The 24,222-nt window shown below is 41.8% G+C and overlaps 1 protein-coding gene across 4 annotated transcripts in view; it reads right to left on the reverse strand.

Annotated features, from left to right (window-relative positions):
- The window catches only part of RGS7 (regulator of G protein signaling 7), a 504,778-nt gene that overhangs the window by 84,971 nt on the left and 395,585 nt on the right, over window positions 1–24,222 (reverse strand). For all 4 annotated transcript variants that reach the window (XM_059715793.1, XM_059715792.1, XM_059715789.1 and 1 more), the window contains exon 7: window positions 2,615–2,679. In XM_059715793.1, the coding sequence (XP_059571776.1) occupies window positions 2,615–2,679 (65 nt within the window). The remainder of the gene's footprint in view (window positions 1–2,614; window positions 2,680–24,222) is intronic.

The raw sequence follows: 24,222 nt of genomic DNA on the forward strand, positions 1-24,222 counted from the left end.
TCAGCTCAGTGCAAAGCACAACACCCAGACCTGGATTTTAGGTCTCTCTCAACCTCAAGGAAGTCAAGCCACATCTCCCAATTCATAGGAGAGCGTTCTCACTACCAGGCAATGGTAGCAAAAGCAGCCTGACACTTTAGTTCCTGGACTTCCCTGTTAGGAGTGAAATACAGCTTTTAGTCCCCGCTGCCTAGATAGATTATACATTTCACATGAGAAAGTCATTGGTTAAGCAAAGAAATAAATTAGAATGGGGGGGGTGCCCTTATCTCTGGGCTAAAGGTCATGCTGCCTCTTGATTACTGTCATTCTGGCCCCATGCATCTTTCATTTCTGTATGCCCAGTACACTCATTTCAACAGGAGATGTAGAAGATGTCCTCACTCACCCTGTCCTATAGCTTTATGATTAGGGAAGTCTCCTGGGAAGTGGTACATGGGAGGCTGTCTCCCCTTGGGCTGAGGAAGGCACGAAACCCAGATGCCCCATGTCCTGGGGAATGCTTTAATCACTAGGTTTCTTGCCCCACAGTATCTGAGAATGAAAGTTGGGACAGGTGGTGCATTTTTCACAAAACTAACATCAACAGTCTAGATACCACAATCCATATCCATGATGGCACCGGATAAACCACTAGATAAAGAAAACCCACAGACCACCAAACCTATGTCCACAAGACCAGTAATCATCTCAAGTACACTCAAGAAATTATAATCTATAGTTAGGCTTTCATACCACTGCATCTGCTCTGAGGAAAACACTCATGATTACCTCCTAGATAGTCTAAAATCTGCTTTTATACAACAAAGGCACTCCAGTAGGGAACCAGTCCATCTTTTTGAAAGAGCTATTCAAGTACCCCATGGTAACCTGGTACAATACAAAAAGAAAACTCCCTGTGAACATCTTAATGTTCATCCCCATCCAATATTGTAACTGATCAGAAAAATCATCAGACTACAGCCTATACACAACCAAAATCAGACCTTTGAAAGAAATATTCCCATCCCCTCCATTCTTGGCTCTCAAACAACCCTCTAACCTTGCCCAACTCATCATCAGAACCATCTCCCCACTGCCCACTAGGCATCAAGTCGGACACAGTCCTGCCTTGGCATGAAATACTTAACCTACCAGCACATCTCTACTGCCACTATTATGAACATGCACCCCCTTACAAAGTTATCACAATCCATGTGTCCTACACATCTTTTCCACAATGTGATATAGCTGATCCAATGCACCAGATGCCCTCATCACAACCACATGGGTGAAACTACATACCAGAATGAACTCTCAAAATAAAAATCTATATACAGGACAGAGACATGCATACACTATTAGGAGCACATTTCTGACAGAACAACCACTCCCTCTCTGACCTCACTGTCTTCATAGTCAAGGGAAATGTGCTTAATGCCTTTAAAAGGCAAACATGGGAACAAAAAAATCATAAACTGGCTGAACACTGAGAACCAAGGACTTAACATTGATACTGGTTTAATGGCATGTTCTAATTTAGCTGACACCTGAATTCTTTCCACATGCTAAGGGTGAGAAGGACTCTCCTCCCTTTTGATAGGCCTTCATCTCCCAGTACTCAGCTTCTTCTACTAATTGTGTGTTTGCTGCCCTGGCAAGTTCTCTCACTCTCTCCTACTATTGCTTGTTACTGTGCTGTGTTTGGCTTGCTGTGGTCAGACCTGATGAAGAATGCCTTGCATTTGAAAGCTTTTCTAACCCTATGCCAGCTACACAGTGGGTGTGTCTACAAGTTCATTAACTTGCCTTAGATACTGCACATTTAGCTTAGTACTTCCTTAATAAAGTGCTAACTAAATGCACAGTGTCTAAAGTTACTGCATAGCAGTACCAGCAAATGGTTATTTAGTGATGCTTACTGCTCATTAGCCTAATAACACTGTGCAGTAAGTGTCTCATGTAGATATGCTCAGTTGGTCTACAACATCTCTCTTACACTACTACTGCATCTGACACTCATGGAAAAAGAAAAGAAAAAGTAAAGCTCTTAAACATACCAAAAAGATTATACCTTGTAAATGTGTCTTTACATATCTTTTTCTCCCTAAGTTGAGCGCCAGAAACATGTGAGTGCGTCAAATTCATGGGTACCTTATATATAAATAGAATACAATATTCATAGGTAGAAGCTTTTCACTATGCAGTACAGTTGTTTCCAGGTATTGAAATATATCTGCCTCAGACAGCAGGGATTTAAGGACTTGTGAACACTGATGCCAGGAAAAGGAACCGTGAACAGTTAGATTAGACGTGAGATGAAACCAAAAGCCCACGTTTTAAACAATGCCCCAAAGATCTAGAAAAAGTTGGGGTTTGGGTCTGACTGTTCATCCCACTTCTATCCCCTGAAATCTTTACTTCAGCCTCTCCTATGCAACAGCATTTATGGTTTCTAAAAGAAGCCATAGAGTACTAGTTGCTCTTTGTCTAGATACAAGTTAAATTTGATCAATTTATAAACTATGGCTGAAGAGTTTGTGTTCTTCACCTTGAATTTTATTCTACATGCTGCAGGGCTTGAGAAACTCATTGATTTGACATCTCAGTTTGAGGAATGGCCCCAGGTACTTACTGCTTCATAGTCTGCTAGCTCAAGCCGCGCTTTGTTTTGCATTGTTCGCTTGCAGAGGTAAACCGCTGGAATACCAAAAAAATAAAAATAAAAAAAAAAAAAATCAATCATTTCTCGCTGTCTCATAAACATCAAACCCCCAGAAACCAAAATGATTCATCCACTTTTCTTTGAAATAAATTGGTAGTTTATTCCTTCTGTATTCCTTGAAAAAAATGCATACAGTAGAAACTTTACTGCAATGAAGTCAGCCAAAATGATCAACTAAATGATTCTATAGCTCACTTTATCTCATAGCTATAATAAACAAAATGTTTGTCTTTTTGTTTGTTTATTAGAAAAGAAAATATAAAAGTATTTTAAAAGAATAATATGCACAGTATATCTAAAAGAACAAAGTGGCTTTTCAAGAACATAAAAAAATGATATATATATATTTTATTTTCCAACTTCAGAGACAACAAACAACAATTACATGAGAAAAATCACAGTTAAAGGCAACATGAACAACATAAATGATAAATAGGCTCTGAAAGTAACATTCCCTTCAATGAATATCTCAAAGAGAAGACTATGGAAGGCTATAAATGAAAGAAGGGCAGCATGGTTTATGTACAACGGTGAGTCAGAATCTAATCTGACGTAATTCTATGAACTTTAAAAGTGTTGTTTTGGATTCACTATAGTGTAACTGAACAAATTTAATGTTTTTACAAAAGACTAAATATTAAAAAGAAGACAGGTCAAAATAAAATGAATATGAATTAACCAGGACAGATGTTAGTATTGTTCATTAAAATAATTGCACTAAATGCTTGAGCCTGAATTCTTTATGCATTCTACATTCCTACTGAATTAAGCTTCATTCTCTCTCATCTTGGGGAAAATTCAGTCTTCATTATGAACCTCAGTAGCTCCATAATACAGGGGATTCCTTCCAGGGATGAAGTGAGGCACCTAAATTCTCCATAACAAGGCAAAGGAGCAATTTTGTGAACACTTTATGCTTCTATAGTACTATTCCCTTTCTGGAATGGAATGGCCTGTTGATTACTGTAGACAAAGATCTACCAACCCTGTCTGTCATCTCTCTGGTCCACAGAAAAAGGATATGGTCCAAATTTCACTGTGGTTTACCCCAACCCTGAGGGATTTCACTGATTTCCCTGGTACTGCAGCAGAGAACTTAGAGTTCAGAGACACTTGTAAAAACTGCATTTGTGCTTCCAGATACTACTTGATGAAAAGAAAAGTAAAAACAAGACTGAAGCCCTATCAAGTTACAACAGCATGCATCCATTTTTCTTTGGGATGAGAAACGGTTACTTAAAGGCTCTCCAAAATGCATCCCTGGGTTATACCCATCATGATGTTTAGCAGGCCCAATGATGTTTAGGAAGTGAGGCACTCCTGCAAGTCTCCCTCCAGGAAAAACAAGTATGACTCCCTCCAGGAGAAGCTGCTTCCTCACAGTGAAGGATGATGTATTTTTGGGGGGGGGGGGGGGTGGAAATCACAGTAGTCTCTCACGGTAACTGTATTTTGCATTCCCCTTAAGCCCCTATTAGACATGATGGAAACATGAAAGCTTCATCTTCTTGGGGACCAATTTGTAGTCCGCTTACTTCAGACATGGGCTCTCCATCAGTCTGTGTCAGGCAGCAGTAGCAGACAGTTTTCCCATCCCTTTCTGGAGGGCAGAATTTTTCACAGAGCAGTGTCTTTTGAACCCAAGGTCCTCAGTCTTGGGCAAAAGGGCTCTTTCTCTAGGGCTGGGGCTGCCTCATCATTGCTATAAACCTGGTTAAAGCTTTGTTTGTTTGCTGCAAAGCTGCTTATTTTCTTGCTGACTTCTAACAACCCACTATAGTTTAAGTCCGTGCAAGTCTCCAGTCACAAACAAATACATGGAGGCATGAAGCATATTCAGAAAAAATAACACAAGAGGTTTCTCAGTTTATAATACTTCTATTATTAGATGATGGGTGTCCAATATATATTCTGAGCTTTGTCTTTTGTTGTCAGCTTAATCAATATGTTTGAAGCCGTTATTCTTTCAGAAACTTAATTTCCAGAGAAGACCATACCAATGAACCCCTTAGTTTGGCAGCCAGTCTTAGTCTATGCCCAATGCAGGATACTTCAGTAAAAGATCTGAACCTCTCCCCCTTTCTACCCCCCCCCCCTACATACACACTTCACCGCAACACATGAGCAGCATCCCTTAGGATGACTGAAAGGTAAGGGATTGCCACTGCAACCTTTGCTTACAGCAAAAACCATTTACCCACACAAACATAAAATACTAATCCCATTCTGAAATGTACTGACAGCAAAAAAACGACAAGGGCTGAAAATTCTCAAGTTTCACAAGTCAGTGGGGTTGCCTCTGTAAATGTGACTTTAAATGAGAAATGTTTGTGGAACCAGGCTTCTGGCATACCTCTTATCCAAAAGGAGCATCACACAATCCTGCAGGTATACTTAAATTCTTGTAGATTCTTTCTTTTAGTGTAACAAAAAAAAAAAAAAAATCTCACTGAAACCTCAGACTGCAGCAAGTTTCTTATTTTAGAATAATAAATGGTTAAAGCAAAACAACAAAAGTATATAAGGCACAAAATTATTCTCAGAAAAATAAGTAATTTTAGGACTTATATAAGTCATGTGTCCCGAAATGAGATTCTTAAGAGAAATACAGAGCCTGGAAATCAGAATACTATTTAAGAATAAGGACTTTCAGCCTTCACTATTTTAAGGAAATTTCAAACTGGAATTAGACTTTTGTATACATAAACATCTGGTATTACACCACACTATCTTATTAATCACTTGTGGCAACGCTCTCCACACCCATCTTCCTGAAATGTCCATTTCATGCCTTTTTTTAGCATATATATTTCTTGGTAAAAGACTTCACAACTGGTTTTGTTATGCCTCAGGTCTTCTATCCAAGACATTAGAAAGCTTCTCCCTTTTAGGAACCTAATGATTGTATCACCTGTGACTTTTTTCTCCTTACAATATTTTCTACATACAGGGCATGTCTATAGGACATGTTTACTGCACAGTTGACTAGCTGCCCAGTAAACAGCTCAGCATCTACAAGTGTGCCTCTATTAGGATGGAGTAAACTAATTTACTTTGCAACAGAATACTACTTGTAAATACATGTACTATATATCTTTACAATTACTATCCTGCTGCAGAGTAAAAAACTTAAGAGTAAAAAACATGTAGATACTGCCCAGCTGGTAGGGGCATGAGGGTGCTTCAGTGTGGGGGCTGTCTGCCTGCTAGCCTGGTAGTACCCTTGTGCCCCAGCCAGCCCCTCCACATCACGTTGAGCCAGGGACAGCTGCCTCAGGCTGGCAGAGTAACCTCTGGGACCCCTTGCTAGCTGGGGCTGCTCTGCTTAGGTTCCACATGCTGTGCCTTGCAATTAACTCTGGAGCAATAAATGCCACAGTTTATTCAGGTGCTATAATTGAACATGTAGACACACCTACAAGTATGGTTAAGGCAGAGTTAAAAGGTTGCTATGGTATGGCCATATGATGGAATTGAATCACCCTGATGGTCATTTAAAGGTGTACCAGTTCCCTAAAGTGCTACTGGAGAAAAACTTCCCATCATCTTTCCTCTTGAAATTGCCTGTTGAGAAGCCAAGAGTGGAAGATATGTGGGGCTAGAAAGAAAGCAAATCAGTGGGAGTGTGGCCCAGTGAGATGGACAATGAAATGGCTCTAGGTTCTGGCTTTTGCTTCTGTCTCCAGTGCTGCTCTGCATATTGTATTTTACATTCATTGGATAAAATAGATAGGTAATAGTGAGGTAACTTCTGCTCCTTTGGAGGTTGGATCAGGTACAGTAGCTAAAACCCAAGGCCTTCCCTTTCAAGAGATTACGCACATCACTATCCATACTGCTGGCTTGCTAGGCCTCAGAGTCTGAGCTTCAAGATGAAGCCTGGAGGGCACTCTGGACATTGCTTAGCCCATGGCCTGGCAGCTAAAACACTTTGCTGGAAGTGGGAGATACACTTCAAATCCCTTGCATGAAGGGGGTTAAGAACCTGGGTTTCTCATTCTGTAAGCAAGTGTTCAAATTACTAGGCTATTTGGACTAAAAGGTAGGAAAGCCTTCCTTCTCTTTTTCCTCCTCCAAATAGTTGCTAGTTACATTTTTTTTCTGATGTATTTTGGGAACTTGGGCATAATTATATACCTTCCCAGTTTATTCTATTCTGCCAGTGTATACACATAGCCATAGTGGAGCTTTTCTGTTTGCTAGCCTGTTCACTGGTCCTGCAATCAAAGTCTGGACAAGTTAATGGTTTAACCGTGACATTGTTCAGTTTAACCCTTTGAGAGATGTATATATAATGAACTTCAAGCTTGCTGTCTTTCTCTCCCCATTACATTTTAAATATATATTATCATAATGACCCATTTTCTGGGTTCAGCTATTTTTCCCTCACTCTCACTATTTAATTGTAGTTTAAATCTCATGTGAAGCTTCTTCAATTTATTTTTAAAGAGGACCATAGAGATAATTATGGAGTTTCATGGTATGAATAAGTGAACTAATTATACATGGCATATATGCGTTTCATGGAAAACCCACAGTTTTTAGTCTACAAGTTTAAATCTAGTAATTTAAACAAGTTGCTAAGACTGTCTCAGACAAATCCTGCCTTTCACTGAATTACATGGCAAAACTTCCACTGATTTCAAAGCTACTGGGAGTGAGGCTTTAGAGATTATAGACAGAAGCAGAAAAATAACCCTACTATCTTTCAGAACCCCAATCAGGATAAACTTGTAATTCTTAGGCACAACCAGATATTAATATAGCTTAATAGGGAAACAAATTATAGGAATGACAGGATTCCACTTCAGGAGGGCTCGCATATTATTCAGGCAAAATAGAGGTAAAATTTATATTTACAACAGGAACAAATTATGGCCTCGGAGTCAATGGAAATCATATCTACATGCATCATTTCACGAGCAAAAAGAACAGCAACTCAAATGGAAAGTCTATAGAGTTCAAACAGTCTCTGTCTTCAGATACACATGCAGATAAAAGTGCAATGGGATCTAATGTGCGATTCACACAATCACACTTCCTGCCCTGCCACATGTTTGTGGGACTGCACATTAGATCCTATTGTGCCTTATTATCAGTGCAGGGGGAGCCTGATCCCAGGCTCCCCCTGCACCAGCAAGAAACAAGCTCTCACAGATAGGTGCCCCATCAGCTGCTCAGGCTGAGAGTCCCCAGCAGTTGTAGGACTTGCATCCCTGGCTGGGCAAGGTGCACCCTTGTGGCTGGGAGCCCTGACAGCTGATGGGGCTTCCAGCTGCAGGGGAGACCCTACTACATGTGCAAATTAAAGCTTGATAGCAACCAGCTATAAAGTTAGTGTGGTGGCACAGTAGGGGGTGCTACTATGCAGAGCCACCCCCCTCACTGTGCCAGGCCCAAAACCACACTTTAGGAATCTTCCCACGGGAGCCTACAGCTGTCCACCCCCCTTCCTGGAGAACATCCACAAGCCTAGATTAGCACTGCCACCACCTAGGCTGTTAGGGCTTTGTGCAGCCTTTTCTTCCTGAAGCATCCAAGGATAACCAAGCCAATGTAGCTGGCCCAGTAAAGGGAGCAAAAACCTTCAATGTCCCCTCTCCCCTCAGGTATTCGCAGAGAAAACAGCCAGTCATGCTGTAACCTGATACCTTTGTTAAAGTTGGGTGGGTGGTGGGGAGGGGAGTAAAGAGGAGAGTTGGGGGGTCGACAAAAAAATTTAAGAGAAAGCACTCTGAGCAATTTTCAGATAAATTGAGTCTTACAAATATGAGCTCAGGGGCCCTTTTAATACATGTCTGAATTAATTAGCCCTACTCTACTAGCTAGTTTTCAGGTATTACTCACAGTAAAATCATCCAGGCAGCCTGGAGATAATTTGCTTGTGTTTTTTTTTCAAAATGCCCACCCTAGGAAGAGAGAGAGCTCCCTTCCCTTACAAATTTACCTAGCCTGGTCATCTAGGTGACCAGGTTGAACCAAGTAGCAGCATTCTGAAAGCGGGGGAAGGGGTAGCTGGATTGACCCAAACAGAGACAGACAGAGGAGGATTTCTTCACAATTAGTACCTATTTTTGGAGTCTAACTTTATAGCTGGTTGGAGCCTTTTATTGTGTGATAAGTACTTTGCAGGTGTAGCTGGTCTCAAGGTAATTGCACAATTAACCAGTTAATTCCACAATATCAGTAACATGTAGAGGGGGGCATAGATTGAATCTCTGAATGTTTATGAAGGATTAAGAATTACAGTGAAAGATGTCCTGAGGATTACTGCCAATCAACAAACCTGAAGTGAATATTTGGCTTAAACAGCACCGGTGTTGTTTCAACTTTAGTTTATTAATGCTTCTGCAAAGTAAAATCTTCTGAAAGGCTCCAGGATGGTCACTTAGCTCAGGTTTTGCTTAATGCTTAAGTGTTAGAAAAAAATCCATTTTTTTAAGTGGACATATAGAGCATTAAACATTCATCGTTTAGCATCAGGTTTCTATAATGGAATTTTATATTCTTATAAATCCTAATCATGTTTAGCTATTCCAGGCTTCCATGGTTTTGAAGCATTCCATCCTTTCCACAATCATACACCACTCACATCAATATTATTTTCTCATTCTGACACTTTTAATTTCCATATTAATAAGGTAATAGCCAACTCAGTTTACTTTATGCAATATAGCCATCTGAAAGTAATTCTGAAAATCAGGTTTACAAACTTTAGACATTTTTTTTCATTTATATTTATTGAGGATTTTGATTCTAAAATCAGTTATCTGACTCAGATTTGATTCAGGAGATCCAGAAAAGTTTTTATACATACATATACAAACGTGTTGGCCATGCTACCATGGGTATACCTAGGATTCTGTAAAATAAGAGAGGGGGATGCAGATGGCGAGGTGCATCATCACATGTAACAAAACGTATATCAAATTAAAAAGAAACTAGAAACTTCACTAATAAGCGAGGGGCCTAGGACTGTATTATTCAGTTTAAGATTGAAGCAAAAACAAATATACATTTATTAGACAGTGTGTTAATTTGCAATATTGTATATTATGTATAAAACATAATAAAAAAGGCAAACATAATTAAAACATGCTTTTGTATTAGTCCTGCATTCATTATATTAAAATGGACATCTCTTTTTCAGAGTCATAAAACAAAATCTAGCATTGTTGAGCATCTTGACATGCAGCCAATGCTTCACTGAAAGTTACTTCCACACCTGACTTAAAGTTTCTTGCTAGAGTTAAAATTAGTCTGTATGGTTATGAAATAGGAGCTGCATTGCCAGGAACAGCTAACAAACAGCAGAATTGCAGAAGAAAGGTTAAACTTTGAAACAATTAAAAAGGAAAGAGAGTCATTAATACTTGTGGAATTAAGAGTTCAGAATGAATTGGGTAGATTATAATGATCCATGAAGTCAACTGACTTTGTCACTGTTGCCTGAATAGAAAAGCTGTTGCCACTGCCAAGCAGTTGGTTTTAAACTTTGGGAGTTGGGATGCAACTGCACCACTGCCCAAATCCACTCTACATTCTGCCATAGTGGTCCAGTGATGTGGGAAGCTGCTTCTCACACATACCCTGCCAGCCAAATTCATAAGGGCTACTGCACCGAAAATATTGGCTTCTAGGATAAAGCTCTCTAGGACTAGCAGAGTACCATTTTCCATGGGGCTCTCTATATCAAAATTAAGCAAGTTGCAGGTCAAAATACAGCCTACTGTTGAAATCAGACTCATATCAAGCCATTTATATGACAGAGGTTGGTCCTGCTGAGTGAATTATGTAGCTCTTCACAGCAATATAAAGGGTTTGAAAACACAGAATCTAGAGTTGAAGAAAAAACATCTTGTAGATGACAAAGTCCATCTCCCTCCTAATGCAAGATCCTCCCATAAAGCATGCTGGCTTTTGTTCTGTCCAGTCTAAAATTACATATTTTTCTTTGATGGATATGTTGCCAATTTCTGTAGCAACTAGTTGCCTGTAAAAAAAACAAACTACAGAAATGATTTACTGTTCAGGCACAACAACCTTGTCTCTACAGGATGCCCTAGTTGGAGAAGGGGACAGTAAGAACCAGTAGATACTTCATGCTGCAGTGAAGTGTGCAGCGTAGACAACTGAGCTAGTTTTAAATGACCTAGGCTGGATACCAGCAGCTGACCAGCTGTGGCAACATGGAGCTCCACGCAGGATAGTATGAGTCAGAAGATCAAGGTGACATACTTGGATCTGCCTCCGGCTCTCTGTCTGACCTTGAGAAATCATTGAACTTTGTGCCTTCCTGTCCACAGTAGTAAAGGGGAAGAATGATTGTATAAAATGTTTTGCACACTATTCAAATGAAATAGATTTGAAATATATTATCCATAACCTAGATGCAATGGAGTATAGATTCATAGATGTTAGGGTCGGAAGGGACCTCAGTAGATCATCGAGTCCGACCCCCTGCATAAGCAGGAAAGAGTGCTGGGTCTAGATGACCCCAGCTAGATACTCATCTAACCTCCTCTTGAAGACCCCCAGGGTAGGGGAGAGCACCACCTCCCTTGGGAGCCCGTTCCAGACCTTGGCCACTTGAACTGTGAAGAAGTTCTTCCTAATGTCCAGTCTAAATCTGCTCTCTGCTAGCTTGTGGCCATTGTTTCTTGTAACCCCCGGGGGCGCCTTGGTGAATAAATCCTCACCAATTCCCTTCTGTGCCCCCGTGATGAACTTATAGGCAGCCACAAGGTCGCCTCTCAACTTTCTCTTGCGGAGGCTGAAAAGGTCCAGTTTCTCTAGTCTCTCGTCGTAAGGCTTGGTCTGCAGGCCCTTGACCATACGAGTTGCCCTTCTCTGGACCCTCTCCAGGTTATCCACATCCTTCTTGAAGTGCGGCGCCCAGAATTGCACGCAGTACTCCAACTGCGGTCTGACCAGCGCCCTATAGAGGTGAAGTATCACCTCCCTGGACCTATTCGTCATGCATCTGCTGATGCACGATAAAGTGCCATTGGCTTTTCTGATGACTTCGTCACACTGCCGGCTCATGTTCATCTTGGAGTCCACTAGGACTCCAAGATCCCTTTCCACCTTCATGAGCTCCATGTAAGAATATGAAAGCTGCATTTGATAGGAAGGGGCATATTTTTCTCCTTTTTAGAGTGTGGAACTAGTTCACCAAGAAAAGCGTTGTAGCTTAGTTGTACACAAGTAGGCAGGGGAAAACACTAACGTATGCAAGCACACACTGACAACCAAACTTGCCATGTCAGGGAGACAGATTAGATGACCCAAGAGGTTGTATTTTCAGCTCTGGTTTCTTTGAATTCAAACTGTATTCACTCAGAAGAATCCACCTTCCATATAAAAGGTTTATTAAATCTACTAGTTCAAATCCCGCTAGAAACAAGCTGATTCCTGTTTTACCCTGAAGCCCAGCAAATCCTGCCAGTGACAAGTCACTAGTGGGAGAAGGTGCATGGGTGAGGGGCTTTCATTAAAGTCCTAGAAAACGCCATTGTTGGAACAATAGCTGCAAAGCCCCAGTTGATTTAAAATGTTGTAACACTGGGAAAGAGGCAACTTGTTACAAAGGGATAGAAAATCCCAAGTGTACACAATGAAAATGCAAATTTGTTTACAAGCTATTTGCAGCAGACCTGTGCATTTCTTTTCATTACACTAGCACCAAATTTAAGAAACACACTTCTATATACATCTGAAAAATTCTATCTAAGAATATTTATGATATACTTGTCATTCTGCCCTAACTGACTGGTTCATATTTATGAACTGACTTGCAGAAATGCTGAGTAAATGCAGTTTCTCCTGAATTAAGAAAACTCATGACTTCATTGGAGACTCTCAAATCCAATTTGTATACGATTTTGTTAGTTGCCTTGAGACTTTTGCTGAGCATTTCATGTTTACTCCATGAGTGTCTCCTTCTTGCTAAATTATTTGGTGGAAAAGAATGCAGCCAAATAGGCAATAGAGACAGGTACTTTTATGGTAACAGGTTGTAACAAATGGGCATCCCACCCACTTGCAACTGTTGGCCTGCCCACTTGCTTCTGGGATAACCACCTGCCTTCCTCACATGCCACATCTTGATGATAATGATTATGAGATGTCACTAAGGTGGGAGGCTGCCCATTTACCTGCCCTGTTGACAAGGGCCTATGTACATGGCTCTGACCACCCCTTACCGTGTCCCATACCTTGTAGATGGTCCTCCAGTGCCTCACACTGGGACCTGAGCTCCAGAGGGAAGTGAGAGTCTCGTAGTCCCAGCACCTTGCAGATGTTCCATGGCCTGACACTTGGCCTACTTATCCGGCTTACCACCTGGGCACTCACTCACTTGGGCTTTCAGCCCAGTTCCCCTCAGGGCTCCCAGCCCCTCTTAATTCAGGGCTCCAAACCCATCCAATCATGGGGCTCCAACTCCTCCTCAACTCAGGGCTCCAAGCCTCCTTCTGGGCCCCAGGCCTCCACTCTGGGTTCCCAGCCCGTACTATGGGGATCAGGGCTCCAAGCCCCATCCCCTTGCCCTCCCTGGGCCATAATCCCTTATTCCCTTGCCCAGGGAGCTCTACTCATAGCTCCCTGAGGCTCAGGGCTGCATACCCCTGGAGCCTCACTCTCAGCTCCCTAGTGTAGCCTCAGAACTCAGCTGTGAGTCTGGGTGCTGCCACAGGTCCCTCCACCTGACCTGGTCCCTGCCTCAGCACTCACAGGGAGTCTGGGCTCCCCCTGCTCAGTCTTACTACCCACCAAAGATGTGGGGGCTGGGGTTAGCAGGTACCCAATATTCACCTTTTACTGGGGAGGTGACTAGCCTGACATTTGCAGGGACCAACCTGCCACAGGCAGCCCCCCTAGGCCATCCTTCCTCAGCAAAGTGCAGTTTTCTGTCATACTCAGGACAAGGAACCTCCTGCCATCCCCATAGATCCTCCCTTATGTTCAAGGTGTTCTAGGCAGCAGCTCAGCTGGCAGTATCTCTCTGGTTGCTGGCAGCAGACTGCTGCCTTTGTTGTTCAGGGCCCCTGTTCTTATAGGGAATAGCTGGGCCCTGTTCCCAATCAGGCAGTTATGCCCAATTGGGATTGCAGACAGCTAGAGGCTTCCTTGCTGCTGCTCAGGCCCCTGCAAGTAACAGAGCACACCCTGTGTTCGGTTACACAGGTCAAATAGTCAGTCAGTTGTCTTAAGCTAGGCTTAAAATAAATACGGGTAAATAGAATCATAGGAAAGTAGGGTTGGAAGCCTAATCCAGACCCCTGCTCAATGCAGGATCATTCCTGACTAGACAATCCCAGTCAAGTGCTTGTTCAAACTGCTCTTGAAAATTTTCAGGGATAGAGATTCCACTGCTTCTTTAGGTAGCCTGTTCCAATGCTTGATCACCCCCATAGTCATAAAATTTCTTCTAATCTCCAACCTAAACTTCCTCTACTACAGTTTGAGGCTATTTCTCCTAGTCCTGTCTGCTATGGCCATAGGAAATAATCTGCCTCCAACCCTCTATAATCACCCTTCAGGTGTTTGAAGACTGTTATCAAATCCCCTTTCAGTCCTCTCTTCCCAAAACTAAATAACCCTTACTCTTTTGGTCTTTCTCATAAATTATGCATTTCAGTCCTCTAATCTTTGTTGCTCTCCACTAAATTATCTCCAATCTGTTTACATTCTTCTTGGAGTGTGGGGCCTTCAACTGGACACAGTAAGTCAGATAAGGGCTCACCAATGCTGAATAGAGTAGAAAAATCACTTCCCTCGATTTGTAAGAGACACTCCTGTTAGCACAGCCTATAGTCTTAACCTTTTTTGCCACAAAAGCACACTATTTGTTCATATCATCTTATGGTCTACTGTAATCCCTAGGTCCTTCTCTGTAGTACTGCAGCCTAGCCACTGATTCCCAGTTGGTATTTCTTCTTGCAATTATTCTGTCCCAAGTGCAACCGCCTGCACTTGTCTGATTTGAATTTCATCTGGTTGATTACAGACCATTTTTCCAGTCTACCCAGCTAATTCTGGATCCTAGCCCTACTCTCCAGAGTGTCTGCAACTCCACGCACTTGTTGTCATCTACAAATTTGCTAAGCACGCACTCAGTCCCTTCATCCAAAACATGGTACCTCTTCCCAACCACAAGTTGAACGGTTAATGACTACTTATTGAGCACAATGATCCAACCAGTTTTATGCCCACCTTACAGTACTTGTACCCTGCATTCTAGATGGATTCCCATAAGGCTTGCCAGTTTCTTTCTGATTTTAATGACTTACAGCTGTTGAAGTTTTGGTTTGTATCTAGAACATGTGAAGAACCTTATAAATACCTTATATGTAACTTATGCCTGCAATCCCTTTATGTACATTTACATGTGTGGAAGGGGGAGCTGAAGGGTGTGGTGAATTCCCCACTTGAATTCTTGAAGAAAGAGTATTATAATGAAAACAAAAAAGACATTTTTCCCCTGTTCTCCCATTTCATAAAGGATTTCTGACAGCTGAAGCTAAAACTGAATTTTACATATAAGAATAGAACGGGGAGTCTTTCCTTATTTTACAGCAACTCAGTCTGGATAAGAAATGTGTACATTTATGTACCTGCTATAAAAACATACAGGCTGTTCTTATTTTAAACCAAACAAGGAACTTATATGTTTGAGAGAAGCAATTCATCCTTTTCCTTTTAAATGCTCTAATTTCCTAGGATGTATATATTTGATCAATGACTCAATATTTTTTTGTTCTAAGTTACTGCACATGTCTGAATCCTCAAAATGCTTTCCTGCTCTCATCTTCTGAATATTTATCATGTCTGTGTTTACACTACAGTCTTATCATCAAGGTTTTTTAGATATTTAAGACTATTGAATTATTAATACATTTTAGTATGTCTTTAGATCAGTCAGGCCTGAAATTAACATTCTAGCCCCTTTATGTAGGTCTCTTAATTTACTATCATTTTTTAAAATATGATCCCTAAAACAGCTGCATATAACTACAGGCATAAGAAATTTGATCCATCTTGCCCAACTTTCCTTTTGTTCTTTTAGCAAAATACTGCAGGATGCTCTTTGGTTTTGTAATTGTTTCTTTATGACAACTAAGCATAGGCAGCACCATGTGACAAATCACAGCTCTGTCTCCACTCTCTAAACATTCTACAAAAATCGGAGCCATTTCAGGGAGTCTCTTTAAATTTTTACCTGGTAAAAATATTTCCTAGAAAATACATGGACAAAAAAGGCAAAATGTCTCTTCTTTCACCTGTAATAATTATTACATAGTAGTCTCTTACAAATGTACAGAACTGTAAAGAGATGCTTTATATTAATGGAAAGAGGATTTTTCCAGGTCTCAAATGAAACACATAGCATGTGCATCCAGTTATAGAAGTTCCTGAAAAGAACGAATTAAAGTAAGAATTATGTTTTTAACCTATCAAAATATACTTTGAGGCATCCTGAAATATATTTGAAGTTTACAATGTTTAATTTCTTGAGGTATCTGAGACCTTCAAAGTTTGAGATGAGGTAATATTGCATAAAAATGCAGGTTATAATATAATTTTAACTCTAAAACAGCTGCAAAACAGTTATTTTAAAATTATGGCCAGATACAGATGTTCAAAAAGCCTGAGATGGAAGTGATCTATGTTTTGCACTTTAAGTGACCTAGGTTAGTTCAGGAGAGAACAGAACAGATGTTTGTACTTGGGTGAGGTGGTGAGGGGGGGCATGCTGGCTGCCTGCACTGGCTGATGCCAGCAGCTTGGGGGTGCTTTTGCATGCCTCTCAGCATGCTCTGTTGGCTGCCCAAGCTGCTGGAGACTCACAAGTGCTGCCAAATGAGCAAGCCATCCCTGACTAGCTGCCAGGCATGGGGAAGCAGACCCCGCCCCCCACCATTGCTGCTTTGTCAGCCATAGCAATCACAGAGAAACAGAGAAGCCAGGCAGGAAGGGACCGCCAGAAGTCTTCAAATGCAACCCCTGCCCAAGGCAGGTTCAGCCCTATCCAAATCATCCCATACAAATCCAGGTTCTAAACTCTACATAGCCCTGGCTCAAACGTGTGGGTCCCAAAGGGATGGTAGCTGGGAGCAGGCTAGCCAGGCAAGCAGCAGAAAGCTTTGGCTTCATGTTCTGACTTTGGGAAAGGGGAAGGGGAAGGGATATCCTGTGCATGGGGCTTAGGACTGGCAGCAGCTGCTCCCCAGAGTGGATCCAATGCCCTGATAACCTCATTTCTTATCTGCAGCTTCACAACCGAAGGCAGCAGCAAACAGGGGCTGCTAGACAGCAAAGGATGTCTCTACTTCACCCGGGCTGTGCTGTTCAGGAATCTCTGATGTTTTGAGTTCTGGACAATTGCTGGGGAGCAGCTCCACAGCCCAAACCTAAGCAAGGGAGGGAGTGCTAGACTAGGCTAGGGAGGCAAGGAAAGAAAGAGTGAGCAGTAGGGAGTCTAGGGTGGAGTTTGTGGGAGAAGTGAGGGATCTGGGTTGGGGTGAGGATGCCCAAGGGCCAAGAACCAGGTCAGGAAACCTGTGTGCTGAGTGCTGGTGGGTGCAGGCTGTGTATGGACATCTGCCAGGAGCCACAATGGGGACTAGGGACACCTGTCCCACCTCGATATTCCACAGATCAAAGGTGGGGAGGGGATGGATGAAGGGCAGGATCACTTGGGGCCAAGCTCACACATGCACGCACACACACACATACACACACCTGATCACGTTGCAGCATCCCTTCTCCTTGTTGCCAAAGCCCTGTGCCCCACCAAGTGCTAGCACCTGCAGCAGCACTGTGGGGAGGTGGTGGCTGCAGCTCTCCCCCCCACCCCACTGCAGCATAGCCCTACCAGGCCCTGTGCACACAGGGCACAGCAGCCTGCAGCCACTGCTCACTCACTTTGCCTGCTCTGCCCTTCTGCTGTTACCCGCTGTTCACTAGAGCTTTGAGAGGCCTGATCCTTCCTTCAGTAGAGTGCCCCAACTTCCCCCGCCCCATATAGGGACATTCATAGAATCATAGAAAGTTAGGGTTGGAAGGGACCTTAGGAGGTCATCTAATCCAACCCCCTGCTCAAAGCAGGACCATCCCCAAATAGATCATCCCATCCAAAGCTTTGTCTAGCCAGGGTTTGAAAACCTCCAAGGATGGAGCTTCCTGGACAACCTGTTCCAGTGTTTTACTACCCTCCTAGTGAGAAAATTCTTTCTAATATCTAAACTAAACTTCCCCTGCATAAAGAAAAATACAGTGCTACAGGTGCTCCCTTCCTCCCCACGCTGCCCAGCTCCTTCCTGCCTGCAGCTGACAGCTCAGAGCAGTCAAGTGTAAGAAAGTTCTAGGGTGCCTATGTGCAAGGGATCAGGGGGAGTGGGCACAATGGGATGCCAGCAGACTGCAACCTAACTTGAGTCGTTACATCTCATACAGAAGTTCAATAGACTGGTCTAACCTAAATTGATTAAGTCTGACACTACATCCATCCAGGTCTATTATTTTTAAACCAGTCTATGTAAGCTGAACTTCTGTTCGGTTATGGTTTTAGACCGATTTCCAGTTACTAGTACTGGTTTCTGTGTAATGGCTATATCTGGCCTATATGACACATGCAGAATTTTTCATAGTGTGCTACTGCTTAAAGGTTTTATCAGCATTTTACTTGGGCCCTAAGTTAAGAAAACATTTCAACATCTATATAACTCCCACTCAAGTCAAGCACATGCCTAAAAATCCATGAGTCACAACTTCTTTGCTTCCTTACTGGTGAGTAACTACTGCTATCCAAAGTATATACAAGAAAGAATACATTATATCCTACCAACTCATTGTATATTCTTGACTGATTCTTTCACCAGTTTTGAACTTAAACACTGACCTACCTATGAACATTGTAATCACTGTTAAATGCATACTCATTCCAAGACACATATCCTGAATATCCTGAACGAATATAGCCTACACTGTTTAAAATGTTTTTCAGTCCAAACTAAAAGAGAAAGTGAAACCAAACACAGAAACTATGTCTCACCAAGTGAAAACTCCAGGAAATTATGAGCCCATGAAATTGTGCTGTTTAGTCATTTGCAATCTTATTTGGAGAGATCATTCCTTCAACATAATTTAGTATAGTTATATTATTAGCAAAGTTGTTCTAGGTGCTGCTTCCTAAAACTGTACCCAGTTCTCTCAGAAAAACAATATATGTAATGTTCTTCTCCAAATCAAGATCTTCCCCCCCACCTTTTTTTCTTTTGGTGGGTGGGAGGGTGGGGGTGGAGAGACTCATAGCTGGAATTCTCTAAATGAAAAATAGAGTATAGCACAAATACACAGATGGAGTCTCTATATGGCTGCAGAAGGGTATTTGTGCCCAAAAGCTTGCAAAGAACATTTTTCCAACTATTTAGTTGGTCTAATAAAAGATACCTCATCTATCCAAAGACCCTTGTCTGCTTATGTCTTTAGACCAACACAGCTACAACCAAAAACCCCATACGGATTTTGACCCTTTCATTCTTAGTCTGAATTCTGCTTATAGCATAAAAGTTGTATCAGTACTTTAATCTGTCAGTTCAAATTTCTGATTCTCAGATTCTCTTTTTTTGACTGATATATATAAACAAGATCTATTTGCCACAAGTACTTTTGAATGAAAATAAAAACAAGCAGCATTTGAAGGACAGCTAAAGATTACAACTTGTACCAACTGCTAAGTAAAGCCTGGCATTCAGGCTGTCCTTTGCTTGTTCTGTCAAGCAAATTGTCAGCTTGATCAGAACTTTGTGCAGATATATTTTATCTTTGATATCATGAACCTGTTTTCCAACCTAATCGTACATGTTTGTTTTTTTTCTATTTTCCCTCTGAACTGGTTTTTATCAAGATGCAAAAATAAAATGTTTTTTCTGCATGAAGGGAAGTTATGTTGAAGGACATTTTAAATTTTTTTTTTCTGATTCTACTGATAGGATTCTTCATCAGGTTTAAGATTTATCTCACTAGAATTAAAAATTAGCTGCGTGCTATTTAGTTGATTATTTTTCTCATGCTCGAACCCTACATTGTCATACGTCTGCTAAAACCCACTGATCTCTCAAAAGCAAATAATGCCCTAATATAATTCTGACTTCTGAATTTTTGTATCTCATCATATCTATTTTCCCCCTTTTTCAACTATAGTGGAATTCTGAAAATCAACTTCTTCTTCAGCTCTTAACCAAGCAGCTTTCTAGTCCCATCCATTTCTGTGGACATATCATCTACTTCATCATCAGCTGTTTCACTACCTATACCAAAGCAGCCATAATTTGGCTCCAAACTGCCAGCATATTGCCTACTTAGCAAAAGCCCTCTCAAGCAAGTCACCATAGTCCCATTGTTCATCACCTCTGTTGGCAGAAAAACTAGGGGTTTTTTTGTTGCTTGTTTGTTTTAATTTAGAAATTCATTTCTTCCTCCTAGGTGTTCAGATCAGGTACTTCTGTCAACTATCACCCCAAAATATTGTCCTATCTATATCAGTCACTATCTCAGTCCATTTGGTGAAGCTCTTCTGCATGTCTTCCTTTCTTCTTGACCTGTGCTACTGAAATACATTTGTTTATGAATTGCATAAATCCTGAATCCAATTGTGTTTTTTTAAGACATACTTGCTAATTTGATCTGTTGATGTGTTGTTTGCCTTTCAAATTTGAAGATAACCATGAAATCACTGGTTGGTTTGGTTTCTGTGAGCATGTGAGTGGCTGATCAGGCCAATTTGTGCTTTAAACTGTCTGTGGCACACTGAGCAAGAGATGCCACTTTGGGTTGCTTGATTAACAGCAGATGTGCTGATGTGAGATTTATGCTGTTTGTGCTTCTGCTCTGCCTCAGAAGTTCTCCTCCACTCATAGCTCCAGTATGGATGAGGCTTCGCCACATGGAATGATCATGAGCAAGATCTTCCCAAGAGTTTGGGTCAATGTTGAAATGTTTCAAGGATGACTTAAGGGAGTCCTTGAAATGTTTCTTCTAGCCTCACAGAGAGTATTTTCCCTTCCCTTTAGCTTGTTGTAGAAGATCTTCTTTGGCGGTTGTTCATCTGACATCCTGGTGACATGGTCCATCCATCTCATATGTGAATTCAGCAACAGAGTGTGGATGCTTGGAATGCCTGCCCATATGAGAACCACAGTGTCTGGGACCTTGTCTTGCCATCTTACCCTCATCAATTTCCTCAGATAGCCCATGTGAAAGTGGTTTGGCTTCCTAGCATGGCATCTGTGCACTGTCCAGGTTTCACATGCATACGTCAGGATTAACAACACAATGGCTTTGTAAACCTTCAGCTTTGTTTGCTGGCTGATGCTCAGCATTCCCACACATTTGCATATAGTCTGCTGAAGGCCACACTTGCTTTGGCAATTCTGGCATTGGTTTCATTATCAATGTAAACTGCATGTGACAGTGTACTGCCAAGATAGGTGAACTTGTCCACTGCCTGGAAGGTTTGGCCATACGCTGTAATGGTATGCTCTACATAAGGCTTTCCTGGTGTAGACTTGTATCTTCTTAGTGTTGATTGTGCAACCAAAGTTGTCACAAACTGGACAGAAATGGTCCATGTTCTGCTGCATGTCAGACTCTGATTTGGCAACTGTGGCCTATAGACTGTGCTCAGAGCATCATAGAAGTTCTTTATATTATTCCTGTCTGAGTAGGACTGAATGTTATGTGCCTCGTTGCTCAGCCATGAGTTTTGCATCTCTCTGACTTTGAATTGGACAATCCTCTTGATGCTGTTCAAGGCTGTCTTCTTAGATGTTGAAGTGCTGTCTTTTAAGCAGGCATTATGAAACCAGTATTTCTCATTCAGTAGTCTCCCTATGTCAGTATCATTTAAATCAAACCAATCTTGATGTGTGGTGGGATTGAGGGTATTAGATACAGCCGAGTACAAAGAATCTCCGAAGGATGCCCAATTTTCCTTGAAATTATTGGAGTTTACATCAATTGTTACTAGTCAGACAGTTCTTTAACAAATGCCTGTTTCACATTCTTCTGCTTAAATTTGGAGAAATTGTTTTTTGGATAATCTTTTGCTTTGTAGTCATCTTCTGGGATGTATCTGGATATTCACCTTAGAGACTATGAGCCTGTGGTCAGTCCAGCATTTTAAACTTCTCATGGCCTTTGTCAGTCTGAGATTCTGCCTGTCTCTTCTCCTGATGATGACATAATCAATGAGATGCCAGTGCTTGCAGCATGTGTGTATCCAAGAAGTCTTCTTGTGGTTTGGCAGGCAGAAGACTATACTGGTGATGAGGAGGTCACAGATCAAATTGGCTCCTGAGTATGACTGAAAACTTTGCAATGCTAAGGCACTTAGCATGTGCTAAACTGCCTGAACATGTTTCTGCTTGCATTTTAACAGCAGTTAGTAAATGTTAAGCTGAACGGGTTACAGCATTATGCAAGAGATGCAGAACAATTTAAATTCCACCTGCAAATTATTATTAAAAAAAAGGGGGGGGGAATCCCTCTACCTTTACTTATGCAAAAAGTCCTGTTGAAATCAATTGAACTCAGCATGGGAGAAATTTGGACCCAAGGGCCATGTCCACATGAGCGCAGACCTTTGGTTCCCCAGGTTACTTGTCCCTGGGGAATGCCCATTACTTGTCCCTGGGGAATGCCCGTGCCATGCATGCTCTGGCATGTGGCAGGTTACCCTGGGTGGGTAACCCGGGGATAATGTTGCTGGCCCCAGCAGCCTTACCTGGGGTCTGGGGTCCTGGGGGCCAGGAAAACTGCAGCCATGTCACTCCTGCATGGCTCCAGCCAGGCTCTGGTTTTGGGCGGCTCACACTGCCTCCATGTGTGCTGCTCCACTTTTTTTCCTGAGTGGGTTTTTGGGACCCTGGGATCTTCTAGTGTCAAACCCCCTCCCTCCCCATGCTGCAGGGTAGCAGTGCAGGAAACACGTGAATGTGCCACATACCACATGGTCGTGCTTATCTGGCTGCAGCCAAGGTGTGAATTTTAAACTGATAAAATCAATTGATTGGAAACTAAGGTTCTGGATTTCTAAAAGGGACTAGTGACATTGGATGTCTGTCTTCAGATTCTTCTTTGAGGGACTGATTTTTAAAAGGGATCGATGAGCATTTCTTGAAAATGAAGATCTTTTAAGCTGTCACAAACTAATCTCTCAAGAAGCAAGTGTCCAGTTGAACACTGAAACACCCTTTGGAGTGACTGTAACAAATGTATAAAAAAAGGATGTCACACAAGATGTTTACTGCAGAGTTGCCTCATTAGCTCTGCAGTAAACATCTCTGCATCCATATGTGCAGCCCTATTAAGCAACAGGAAGTGAATAAACTCCGCAGCAGGTTAGTACTTGTATGGACAAGCACTATTCCTGCTGTGGAGTTTTTTTTGTTTGAAGCAGCACATGTGTAGATGCTGACAGGGCTGGCTGGGGCAACAGGGTGCTTCAGTGAGAGGGCTGCCTGCCATCTAGTCCCACACTGAAGCACCCTCATGCCCCAGTCAGCTCCTCCACAGTATGTTGAGCTGGATCAGAGCAGTACCCCAGGTCCCCTGTGAGCCAGAGCTGCTTGACTCAGCTCAATGTGCTGAAGTCCTGGGCGCACACATAAAAACAGTGCCCAGGAGCAATAAACTCTGGCGCAATATGCGCTGGACCTTATTGCTTCACCCTAATATGCATGTGTAGATGCGCCCCATGTCAAGCATATTTCCTGCAGCTAATATTGGTTATTAAAATACCTTATATCCCTCATTAAAAGCAGAAAATAAGATAGTATTTTAAAGCAGATTCTAGCATGCTCTACAAAGGATGACAAGAATATATTTTTTTAGTTAACTTTGGTAATGAATGAACAAATGCGATGTTTCAACCCTGTTTTATTTTTAGCTTAATGTTAGTTATTGCATTGGTACTGTTCTTCGTTATCAGCAGCAACATAACTATGAGTAAGGTCTGGAGGTAGCAGCAATTGCTTCCTTTTTTTAAAGGGAAACTATATATTTTTTAAATGTGTGTAATTACTTCATAGGTTTATAAAATTTGGTCAGTCACTAAAAAGTTGTTATATGGTTATTAACACTGATGAATAAAGACTGAGGAAGCTACCTGGAACTTCTGCACCCTGATGGAAAACCCCAATAGTAATTGACAGAAGTGAAGGACAGCATTTGTGACCAGAGAAGCTGCATGATTTGATATTGAAACTGCTGCACTTAATGAGACCAGGCACTCAGGAAAGGGGCAGCTCACAGGTGATGGCAACACCTTTTTTTGGAAAAGAAAAGCTGAACAAAACACACCCAAGAGTTGATTTTTCTATCAAGACCAAAATTGTTACTCAGATGCCATAACATCCAGTTGGCATCAATGAATAATCTTATGACCCTTTGTCTTCTGCTGACCAAGAGACAACATGCACTGGTCATCAGCACATATGCTTTCACCCTTGATG

The sequence above is a fragment of the Alligator mississippiensis genome, chromosome 1 (assembly GCF_030867095.1).
Source record: "Alligator mississippiensis isolate rAllMis1 chromosome 1, rAllMis1, whole genome shotgun sequence".
Classification (NCBI taxonomy): Eukaryota; Metazoa; Chordata; order Crocodylia; family Alligatoridae; genus Alligator; species Alligator mississippiensis.